The sequence below is a fragment of the Acipenser ruthenus genome, chromosome 19, assembly GCF_902713425.1.
Source record: "Acipenser ruthenus chromosome 19, fAciRut3.2 maternal haplotype, whole genome shotgun sequence".
NCBI classification, from domain to species: Eukaryota; Metazoa; Chordata; class Actinopteri; order Acipenseriformes; family Acipenseridae; genus Acipenser; species Acipenser ruthenus.
Genome location: NC_081207.1, coordinates 29,166,662 through 29,177,941, shown reverse-complemented (window position 1 = coordinate 29,177,941; position 11,280 = coordinate 29,166,662). Strand labels below are relative to the sequence as shown.

The 11,280-nt window shown below is 39.7% G+C and overlaps 2 protein-coding genes across 2 annotated transcripts; one reads left to right on the top strand and one right to left on the bottom strand.

Moving 5' to 3' along the window:
* Positions 1-1,435: 1,435 nt before the first annotated feature.
* Positions 1,436-6,613, bottom strand: zpd (zona pellucida glycoprotein d). Its single transcript, XM_034040067.3, has 9 exons — positions 6,480-6,613; positions 6,145-6,193; positions 5,381-5,482; positions 5,075-5,283; positions 4,493-4,650; positions 3,990-4,235; positions 3,391-3,553; positions 2,772-2,880; positions 1,436-1,874 (listed from the first exon to the last, which is right to left on the bottom strand). The coding sequence occupies exons 1-9, from the start codon at positions 6,489-6,491 to the stop codon at positions 1,729-1,731; spliced, it is 1,194 nt and encodes a 397-aa protein (XP_033895958.3). The 5' UTR covers positions 6,492-6,613; the 3' UTR covers positions 1,436-1,728.
* Positions 6,614-7,009: 396 nt separating this feature from the next.
* Positions 7,010-10,965, top strand: slc7a6os (solute carrier family 7 member 6 opposite strand). Its single transcript, XM_034040690.3, has 5 exons — positions 7,010-7,286; positions 8,482-8,817; positions 9,595-9,804; positions 9,896-10,013; positions 10,556-10,965. Exons 1-5 carry the CDS (start codon positions 7,101-7,103, stop codon positions 10,696-10,698), a joined length of 993 nt encoding a protein of 330 aa, XP_033896581.3. The 5' UTR covers positions 7,010-7,100; the 3' UTR covers positions 10,699-10,965.
* The last annotated feature ends 315 nt before the right edge of the window (positions 10,966-11,280 follow it).

The following is an 11,280-nucleotide window of genomic DNA, read 5'->3' as shown; positions in this document are numbered from 1 at the left end:
AATTTGACTGTAACAATTTAATAATCCATGTGGCAGGTTTACTAAACTTCTGTGTCATTGTAAAGTTGGCAATGTTTATTTTCTGAAACAAGATTGTTACTGTTACGTTTATTGCATACGCTTCCAAAACACAGGCAAATTATCTGCATGGTTACTGCGCTGCAGCCACGCTTTTGTATTCAAAACAAAATTCTATCATCAGGAAAAGCACTTCGTTACAAGGTCCTGCCAATCCTCCTTATAATGAGAATGCCATTCTATTAGCACAATGTCATTATCATGTCACCTTGTAACTGGCACTGCTGTATAAAGGACGCCATATGAAGGGGCAGCACTATATATATATATATATATATATATATATATATATTCACAACCACAATCCTATTTCACCTGTGTCCTACACTGGATTTGAACCATTGTTTTCTATGCTAGAAGACAAACCAAAACTTGGTCAAAAAGGTCCTGCAAATCTGTCTCTGCAGCAGAATAAAATGCATTTGTATACAAGTATTACCATTATTTTTCATCTTGTGCAATGCTTTGGTTTCCAATGCTACTAAAACACTTGAGCCGCACCGTTGTGCTTTATTGAATTATTTTATTAGAGGAAACAGTACATGGATGTTTATAGATACCTTTTGTAGAATTAAAATTACAGTTTTAAGATTTGAGGATGTCCATAAATGAACAGAGTATCGGTATGTGAAATATGGATATGTAAAACAAATTTCTAACCTGTATTTTGTGTCTGAAAAAAAAAAAGTTTAAATTATTTTATGTTTACTAACTAGTGTTCTCATATTTGTGTTCATCATGATAGACTACAATAGACTATTTGCACAGCAGTTGGAACAATATTTGAATTAATGTAAACAAATAGAGAAAATAAAAATAAAAGGAGGCATATAAACACAAAGAAAGGTAATAAAGTCAACACTCAAATTGGTTTAGTAAGATTAAACTGGCTGGTATCAATTAGACTTCATTTTAGTGCATTTGTTTGCACTGCACCAAACAATTATGCAAATATGTAATAGTATGCAAATAAAAAGGAAAGAAACAGATCAAAATACAAATATTGTAATAAAAGCCTGCAGGAGGGAATCTGTCTGGGATGCAGAATAGATCTGAACTATTTATCAAATATTAAAAACACTTAATTTTTTTGGGGGGGGCAATTACAGGAATATAATTGTTTTGTGACAAAGGCGCTCAGTCAACAAAATCCTTATCTTGCAGAATCACAGAAACTAGTCTAACGGAAGAGGGGAAAAAAAAAAAAAGCCTGCAAAGCCATTGTAATGTTTCCTCAGCAGTCTCACAAAAACCCTCGGATTTATAACCAAAATAAATCAAATTGTGTAGATGTTTCAGCGACTAAGGAATGACAGTGTACGTGTATTAAGTAAAATGGCAGATCCACATACAAAAATAAAATACATTATATTTATTTTCAGATATGATGTCATGATTCCAATTAAACTATGAAGTGAAAGTGGTTTGTTTAAAAGAGGTAGTGTGCTACTTAAATTCAATTACATAGTGAAAGTGACTAAGTGATAATTATTTCATACATATGTTTCTACTCTATTTTAAGAGGCTCCAACCCAATAAACTGCCTCTGATTTGCAAAGTCACATTTCAGCCATATAGACTGCTGTGCATTACAAGAGAAAAATCCCAGGACCCTTAAGTATAGAATAGTTGTTAATCATATTTCTCTTTTTAGGCAATATTTTTAAAGGACTTTATCTTCATGGTCAGCTGCGATGCTCTCTTATTGGTAGCTTTAGCAATCGCGAGGAGAATGAAGAGAAACACGATGATCAGAACCACAGCACCAGCAGGGAATGCTGCCACCAACAGCAGATCTGGGGAGAAATCAAATATATACACAGAAATAAATACTGGAAAACTTAAACTGTTTGATATGCATCCAGAGAACATTAGGCAGGCATTCACTAGTTTTGTATTGGGTGTATTTCTGTAAAGTAGTTTGAAAGGCCAGGATTCTCAAGCCTGCAGTTCTTAGTCTTCCACCCTATTTATTATAATTATATTTTTTTATTTATATATATAAATAATTTTTTTTTTATATATATATATATATATATATATATATATATATATATATATATATATATATATATACACATATATATATATATATACACACACATACATACACACACTTCACATAAGTAGCTACATTGAGCACATGTGTAGAACTAATGCACATAGAGATTACATTTAATATAAAAATTAATGTTGACAAATTATAGCAAAAAAGTGACTGTTCGTTCATATTACAGAATTTATAAAAATGATCAGTGTGCAAAAGGAAACAATGCATCCCATGACATCTGTTCAGTAGAATGTGTGTATTTCAGAACAGCCTTTCTTGAATAGATTTGAGGGGGTGCCACGTTATGGGCATCCCATCGCTATAATTAAAATGAACCAGACAGGGACTGTTATTCCAGCCCCTTAAGTTCTACTGTGTAAACATGAACGACTGAAAAATGACTGGTGCTTTCTGTAAACAAGCAAGACTCCTCAGTTTGCTATGGGCTGTTCTGGTTAACTATATTGGGGATACATTCCCTCACCTTTTGAGGGAACTTTAATACACCACTTTGGACTAAATACCCATTTAAGGAGAAGATTTAAAAAAAACAAAAAAAAAAAAAAAAAAAAAAAACACAACACATTTTCCCCTGCCATCCACCCAATGCATTATCAGCTCATCACAAGCAGGTAACACTTACTAAGTCTTTGGTTCTCTGGCATTTCGACTTTAATGGGACCGTACGACAGCAGTCCCTGGGCCTCGCTCTCTGAAGCATCCCTTTGGTCCCGTCTCTTATTGCGGCAGATCTAGTGAAATACAGGCCATTAAAAATAAAAATAAGGGTCATGGTCAGGTCTTTCATTAGTTCAATTGCATAATTATGGACATAGTTGGAACAAGGATTTGGACCCTGTCCTTTTGAAATCAAGATCAAGGGTTGCCCTATTTCTGAACCGAGGACCAACCATTCTAGCACAGGTTTAACATGTAAAACAAAACGATTTGCTACTTTAATCTGGATGGAGGTTAAATAAATTAGAACAATCTAGAAAAAGACTGCAAGGGCCAGCTTTGTCCACTTGTGGTCAAGACAAAGGACTTTGAGGCACGCTGGCCTGGTGGAACTTTCACACAAGCCGATTTACTGCACTATCACAACACAAAGCACTCGCAGCATGTACTGACAGTGTCCAGGGTTCTATGGGCGTGTTCTACTGGAACACATGCTACAGCACCATGCACCAGCTCATTTCTCGTTGGCGCTCTGTAGGGCAAAGCAGGCAATAGAAGAGCTACACCAAGAGGGCTGTACTCACCGCTACGCAGGCATCCTCGCTGGCTGGTATACAGAGACGCACTCGGCAGTGCAGGTACCACTCAAAGGGAAAGACCACAAATCTGAACATTTCAAAGCTGAACTGGACGAAGCCGCCTTGTCCATTCGTATTCTGGAATACGAGTGTTGGATCCGCTTTGCACCTGCGTTGGCAGACAAATAAAAGACACCCAGGCAGTTAACAGCAGTTTATTGACTGATTTCACAAACCTTAGAGCCCCAGTTGGGTAAGTGACACCAACTAGAACTTGTTTTTAAGTTTCACTAAAGTATAATATAGCACTTGCTATATGTTTAAAAAAGTTAAACTTGACATTCCAAGAACAAATGATGGATGCCACTTCCAGGACCTCCTTATAAAAGGAAAACGATCGGAACAGGAATTCAATTTTTTTTTTTTTTTAAATAGGTGTTCGAAGGGTACAAAATTTTATATATATTATATACACACACTCCCAACCACACAGAATAAGGATCACCCCAAGTCATCACAGCAAGTTCAAGGTAAACTAAAAGCCAACATATATATTTTACCAATCCCAGTATATTGTACAGCGCATGACTAACCCACAGTCTTACCCATCCGAGATGAGAGTTTGATTGGGGCTCACAAGTCCAGCGTTGGGGTCAGAGGACTGCGACGCCCAGCAGTCAACGACACGGACCCGGAAGAAGCCATCGTCCTCGAGGATCCCGATCTGTATGTAGACTGTGCTTTTGAGCTTCAGGATGGGCACACTGGTGTAAGGCTCTTTATAGGTACCATCCTTGTAGATTTCAATTACAACTGTAGCCTCTTTCTGGTTCAATCGAATCAGCGAGTCACTGATTAACAAAACAGACACACAGTTCAGTTAGTGCAGAAGGAAAGGAAAAAAAAAAACAAAAAAAAAAAAAAACTAGTGTATAAAAGTAATGATGTGCACCCCAGACTGTCCCTTGGACATTAATTTATACTGCATACTGTGCTCAAATGACACCACTATTTAGAAAATAGCACACAGCCATTTAGTAAAGTTTAACAGCATGTTTTCTTTTAAGGCAACACTGCATTGAAAAAGACATCACTTCCAGAAACTCACCTTTTTGAAGGACGGATGGGGATTGGGAGGCTAACAGTCCTGTCGTAAGGATACACGCAATGGAACGTCACGTCCACCTGTTGTTGCCTCACTATAACTGCTGTTGGCCAGACTCCAGAACTCAGCACATTTGTATAAGTGATGTGGGTCTTATTAACCTACAGACAAACAGAATCGTCATTCATGGAACTGGACTCCAACTATTTTACCAGTTTTCTGTTGGGCATCACCCGATTTCCATTTTCATAGACAGTTTAGCAGGGGAACAAACCGGATTCACACATTTGCCCCAATGTGCCGTCTTCCTCCACTACCTTCCCTTCACCTCACACCTGTTACATACAGTAGCAGATTTCTGTATTTATACCTGTAATAGCTGGGCTATTTAGAATACCGTAAACATATTAATATATAGTTTATACTACTTTTTAGTAATTGCAATTAATGAATTACTGCAGCATAATTGTAACTAATTGCAACAGAACACCACTGCTGCAATTGGAATTCTAACTTAACCAAAGTCTGCACCTCACCAACATGCTTTCCATTCCGGGATAGTTCAGAAATTCTCCTACCACTTACCTGCGGTTTCAGTCCCCCACACATGGTGTAGTTCTTATTATTCATGGCAGCTGTGTAGTATTGTACTCCATCCAGCTCTTCCTCAATGGCAGTGCAGTTCACATTCAGCAGGTGCAGCATGCTCAGACTGATATTATTGTACTCAAAATACTCCTTCACCACCATCACTTTAAACAAGTCCTTCTCACAGATTACCTCCATGTGCAGCTCTGGGGGGGGGGGGGGAAGAGCATGAGAACAAAAGCATAGGCTCTTGAACAATGAATTTACATGTGAAACAGAAGACCAATTGGTTTAGTGCCTTACTGTCACATGCGTTTCCATAGAAGCCAGCTACACAGGAGCAATTACCGCTGACCGAGTCCAATTCACAAGTACCAGGATCCATGCAAACTTTGGGATCACAACCTGCCAAAGAAGAATCTTACGTATAGGTCAGTGTTCCCCCCACCCCTGGTCCTGGGGACCCCCTGTGTCTGCTGGTTCATTCCAACTGAGCTCTAAATTAATAAACTAGAACCCTTAATTGAACTCATCATTCACTCAATTATAACTACTTGTTTTCAGCATTTAGGGGTTGCAGATTTCAAGTTCGCTATAACATGTGAACCACTAGAATAGGTTGTACTTAAACACCCATAAGCCTAGTTTATGTCTCCGTTCTCTTTCGGGAATTAATTTTAAACATGATTAGGCAATAAGACTACCGGTTACATGGTGTAAATATTTAATATCGCAGTAAATTCTCTTAATTCATATTGCATTGAGTGGCGCAACAGCGAGAATGGAAACAGACTGTTTTGGTCTTTATAGCGATAAAAACGGGTAGCATTGTCAATCATACTGCAAATTCACCGAGTCACAAGCGCAGAGAATTCTGAAGAGCTAAGAGACTCTGAAACATGGTGCTAGTTTCTGGAAAATAGTAAACATTAAAACCACAGTTCGAATGGAGTTAGAATTATTAAACTCTAATATAACGCCAAGATTGACCGGCGTTTACAACACAGGCCTAAGCCAAGCAAGACAACCCTGAATGTATTAACCAACTAAAATGCGAGATAACTTACCCAATCCATAGTCGAATGAGCAGCAAAGCAGTAATATACCAGTAAGGCACTAAAAGTGAACGACAAAATAAAGTTGTACCAGAAAGAAAGCCAACAAACAAATATATTTACTCTCGATGCTGTGAACTGCGTTATGTTTTCTTTAAATGTTCACGCAAAAAAAAAATAAACAAATGCAAAAGAAGACTTATGAAAATGACAAGTAAAACTTATTTTGTAGCATTTACATTTTGAAAGATTTTTTTGTTGTTTTTAATTCGACTTTAGTCAAATATATACATCGATCAGAGTTCGTAAATGCATGCATTCCAATAGCTATAAATACTTGTACGTACCAATTTTCCCATTTTGTATTACAGTATTCAACGCGTATATTTCTCGATAGTTACCAAACTTTAAACAGTAAGCTATTGTGTCTGTGTCGGCTAGCTGAGAAGCATTATAAACCTTTCTGGCAATAAGAAACTCGCATTTTCAATTGCCCTGCATACCCAAGTCGTTTAGACAGGCTGTTGCTAATTAAGAAGTGATTACAGACACGGGCATGTTTAGAAGCGCACTTTTTTTGCAGTTCAATTAAGAACAAACGCATTCAACTTGTTTCATTGGTACAGTATTTGCAAACAAACTTGCAACAAATAAGCCAATTAATGTATATCGGCAGTGTTTAGGGGGAATGATAGCAAAAGGCCTACCTGTATAAATTATGATTATTTACCAGATGTAATTATAATTATAATTGGCAATGCATGTACACATTCACATACATTCAAGCCATATTTGGGCTTCCTACTCTTTTCCAATAAACCCACCCACCAGCAAGGCTAACCACGCCTAATAACCAATTGTATTTCTATGCTGGGTGATGACGCCGAACCTACCGTGTTCTCCTCCCTTGTTCCCCGCCCCTTCATGTCAGTAACGCCCCGCAGCTGCGCTACGTATGTGTCTGGAGCATGGCTGCGACTGTGCTGCGGGTGAAGAGGAAACGAGGGGTTGACCCTGCCGATGCACTCTTGCTGGCTTGTAAGCGACTTCGACCCGAACAGGGATCAGAGAAAGCTGAGGAACCAGCTGCCGAAACCGGGGACGCACAGATACACAATTCTGTCTTTAAACTCGCCGCTACTGTCTCATCGCAGGTAAGGGCCGCGCAGTGAAGCCTCGTTTCTGAGTGCACAGAGATGCGGGGAGAGAGAAGAGTCTATACGAGGTTGGAGAAGCAATGAGTCGACATTTATTTATTTATTTATTTATTTATTTAATTAATTTTTAGCGGTGTTTTTAATTTTATAAGTAACCATTTAAGACATTTAATGACAAAACGCATTATTTACATTTTGGATAGAAATGGGGTTAGGCCAATTCCACCATCGCTATTTTTTGTATTTATTTATGAGCCTAGATGTTTTTTTGTTTGTTTCTTTATGGATAAGCCAAGTGTCCAGTGTTAATCCTAAAATATTTTTTTGTGAGTATTGTTAGTATCTCAAGTCCTGCAGATCTTTAATTAAAAGCCTTGACTGGGTTGTTTCTATCGGGGTCTTGGAAAATTGCAAGTGCGGTGCCAGGGCAATGCAAATTAATCCTGAACAACGAAACTGCATGTTGTTTCGATTTCAAACTCGGGCTTTGTCACCCGATTCCATCTGCAGTCTACAATCCAGTCTACACGTGGGTAAAGACAGCATGTAATGCATGTTGTGCCTCTATTGTACAACTGCCGTTTATAAACTAATTAACCTACGCAAACTATTTCCCTGCTAATGTAAGTCCGTTTTGTTTATCATTTTCTTTGCAGTCCAGAGAGATTTAAAGACTGTCTCTTGTGCCCTTTGCATATAACGTTTATTAAGTGAAGTTCTTTGTCTCTGTGAGTTAGAAAGATTGATTTCTGCCAGCCTGCAATTATGCATTAGACTTGGAGATGAAACAACAGACTTAAGAGAGTTTATGTTTACTGTATATCAAATCCTATTGCTTTACTCAAACACACACATTTGTGTTCCCATTTATCTATTCTTTTTTTTTAACTGATCAACAGCCAGTTCAATTTCAGACTGTTATTAAAAGTCCCAAATGATCCGCACACTGCTATTTGAAGAGTGTCGATAAAAAACACACTACAAAATCAAAATTATGCAAAAATTGTAGGAGGACAGGCAAAAAAAGTGATATATAGTGCAAAAAGTACTTTTCGGTTGCATGACCATCCTCGGTGCTTATTTTATATTTTATCTCACAAAAGAATAGGCTTCCCACTCGTTAGTAAGGTTCTCTGTAGCTAAGTCTGTCCCTTTTACAGTTAGTAAGACTTTGTCTGGACTCTCCTTGCAGGATGCCCCGGTGCAAAAGCACGTCCGGGAGGCGTTGTCGAGAGACCGTGCCGTCCAGGCCCTGCGGCCCTCGTCTGGGAGCTCCAAAAGGATTCTAGGAGAGCTGCGCGCAGCCAAGCGGGAGAGCAGGCAGGAGGGCCGCTATCGTGTGCTGTCTAGCCACCGGGCCGGCATTGCCACAGAGACGCCAGCATCCCCTGGCGAGGATGGCAGCAGTGCGGACGCACAGCCGCAGAGTGACGGTGCACAGGGTTCCACTCTTGCGCTGGACCGAGGCGAGTTCCAGGTCTTTGACATCGTTCAGGAAGAGGAAGAGGAAGAGACTGACACTGCAAATGTAAGTCTAGCTTAACTCCCCTTCCATGGGTAAATAGAATGGGCTTATTTAAAACCACAAGCTTCATTTTGAAGCCCGAAGAAGCTTGCCAATACATTCAGTTCACTGTTCAGCATGGTAACCACAAAACTACTACCACTGCTTTTTGCCTTGCAGTTCGGCATTGTGTAATCACTGCCTTGCCAGAAGCGTACTATCTTATGGCTTTCAGATAAGCACCAGCCCTGTAAAAAAAAACAAAAAAAAAAACACTACAATTTAAATGTTGCTCTCCAGGTCTGAAACTTTTTAAACCACTATTATGCTGCCATTTAAGGTTGAAAGTGTATTTTTTCTCTGGTTAATATTTTAAGTTAATCTTCTGGGTTCAGTAGGACTGTTTGGTGAATGGTGTGTTGTTAATTTCACCTGTTATTTCCCCAATGATACCAGGTGCAAATTAAAAAAAATAAAAAAAATGTTAAACTCCTGAGCGTTTCTAAACTAAAGGCATTTTAATTTATTACAATTAATTTTGATGCTTGTAGTCCTGTCTCCAAAAAGTAAGAGTGCATCGGAATTTAAATTGAACGAACCTGAACTTTCACATAGCATTTAGAATCAGAATGTGTCCTCTTTTGACCCTTACTCAATGCATGTAAAAAAGAGAAACCAGAAAAACAACTCAGGAATATTAAACCAATAGTGGCGTTCTAAGTTGTTTCTGGCTATTTTTATGCTATTCGCACACCCCCTCACAAAAGAACGTCCCTTGACCAATTGTTTCTTGTTTCCTAGCTGGTGCCCTCTGACCCTGAGACGATCCTGTGTAACTCGGTGAAGCTGATCCGGGAGAAGCTGACCGTGTCGGACTACGGAGCTGGGGTGGAGCACCGCGAGAACGAGAACCAGTACGTTTACGATATTTACTACCAGGAGACGACGGCGGCGCCAGGCTGGATCCAGGATATCCTATCTGTCAGACCCTGCTGTCAGGAGAGCGAGCTGGTAGGTAGTGGTGCTTGAGGGAGAGTCACAATGGCTCTGGAGACCCTGTGGGTTAGGGAGGTCACCTCGCTAAGTGTCTGCTCTGCTGTAGGTCCCTGAGGAGGATCCACAAGGGCAGGAGGTGTACGAGGATGAGGATGATGAGAACGACGAAGGGAACTGGAGGAACGAGTATCCCGAGGAGGAAGATGAAGACGATGAGGAGGGAGGTAGGTCCCAGTTATATTTTGATGGATTTTGTCCATAAAGATAAGGGTATGGTTGAGGATTGGCTTGGGTGGGAACAGTAGTTTAAAAACTCTAGGTTGGATGGTGCAGCTGAGCTTGCATTATGCAGTCAGTATGGGCAGCAGTGTGGAGTAGTGATTAAGGCACTGGACTCAATGTGGGTTCAATCCCAGGTGGGGGACACTGCTGCTATACCCTTGAGCAAGGTACTTTACCTAGATTGCTCCAGTAAAAACCCAACTGTATAAATGGGTAATTGTATGTAAAAATAATGTGATATCTTGTAACAATTGAAAGTTGCCCTGGATAAGGGTGTCTGTTAAGAAATAAATAATAATAATTATACAGAAGTTGTAAGATCAATCTAGCACATTTTCATAAATTTATAATATTACTTGGATGGAAATTAGACTCCTTTTGCATAGCAGTTTGACCAGCAAATTACTACAGGCTTGATTAGCCACCGTGTATCGGTTACAAGCTGTGGTGAGCCTTATAACTAGGTGTGTGCTTACCCCTGCAGGGCACAGCGGCAGAAGTGAGGATGACTCTGATGAATATGAAGGGGTGCAGAGACACGGCAGGAGATCATGGGACCAATACCAGCAGGATGTCCTGCAGGAATTTGACTACCAGGGCGAGATGGGGAACTTTGACTCGGACTGACTCCACCGAAATATCATTAGAACTGTGTGAGCATGGGAAGTTGGTGCATGCTGATTGGTGGGAAAACCGCACTCCTGTGTAGGTGGGAGGAGGGTTCATTCGGCACTTTGAGTTCTGCAAAATGCACGCAAATTAGTGGCCTGTTTTCTCCGGAAGCTTTTGAGGTGTTTTTCTTCTGAACAGATAGCTATACTGTATATATTTTCATGGTAAAACCTAGACTGTAAATATACATTTTTTTTTTTTTAGTAAAGCTATTCATCAATACTGTGGCTTCCTGTATTTATTTCAAAGGATTTGATTAGAATAGATGACCGACCATGCAGTGTTGATTGCCAGCTTTGCCACTGACTGCTGAGAAGATGAACCCCCACTGGAACATGATGCCAACTAATGATCTATTACCATGGTGGTGATGAAGAGGATGAAGTCAACCCTTTTGGATAAAAAGTGTAACACGTGGCCTTTATGACTCCATGCACCTTTTAGACAGTAAGGTTTTGTTTGCACGTGGTGTTAGAATGTCTGTCTAGATCTGTACAGAATCTTAAGTGGAACTGCATTGAAACGGCTGGCTGTGAA

What these genes read in the sequence shown, in the direction of transcription:
- zpd (XM_034040067.3), bottom strand. An exon ending in GTGGGGGACTGAAACCGCAG is followed by an intron (nt 4,651 to 5,074) that starts GTAAGTGGTAGG and finishes GTTTGTCTGTAG; the next exon opens with GTTAATAAGACCCACATCAC. An exon ending in CAAACTCTCATCTCGGATGG is followed by an intron (nt 3,554 to 3,989) that starts GTAAGACTGTGG and finishes CTGCCAACGCAG; the next exon opens with GTGCAAAGCGGATCCAACAC.
- slc7a6os (XM_034040690.3), top strand. Translation starts at nt 7,101, where the DNA reads ATGGCTGCGACTGTGCTGCGGGTGAAGAGGAAACGAGGGGTTGACCCT. An exon ending in AAGAGACTGACACTGCAAAT is followed by an intron (nt 8,818 to 9,594) that starts GTAAGTCTAGCT and finishes CTTGTTTCCTAG; the next exon opens with CTGGTGCCCTCTGACCCTGA. An exon ending in GCTGTCAGGAGAGCGAGCTG is followed by an intron (nt 9,805 to 9,895) that starts GTAGGTAGTGGT and finishes GCTCTGCTGTAG; the next exon opens with GTCCCTGAGGAGGATCCACA.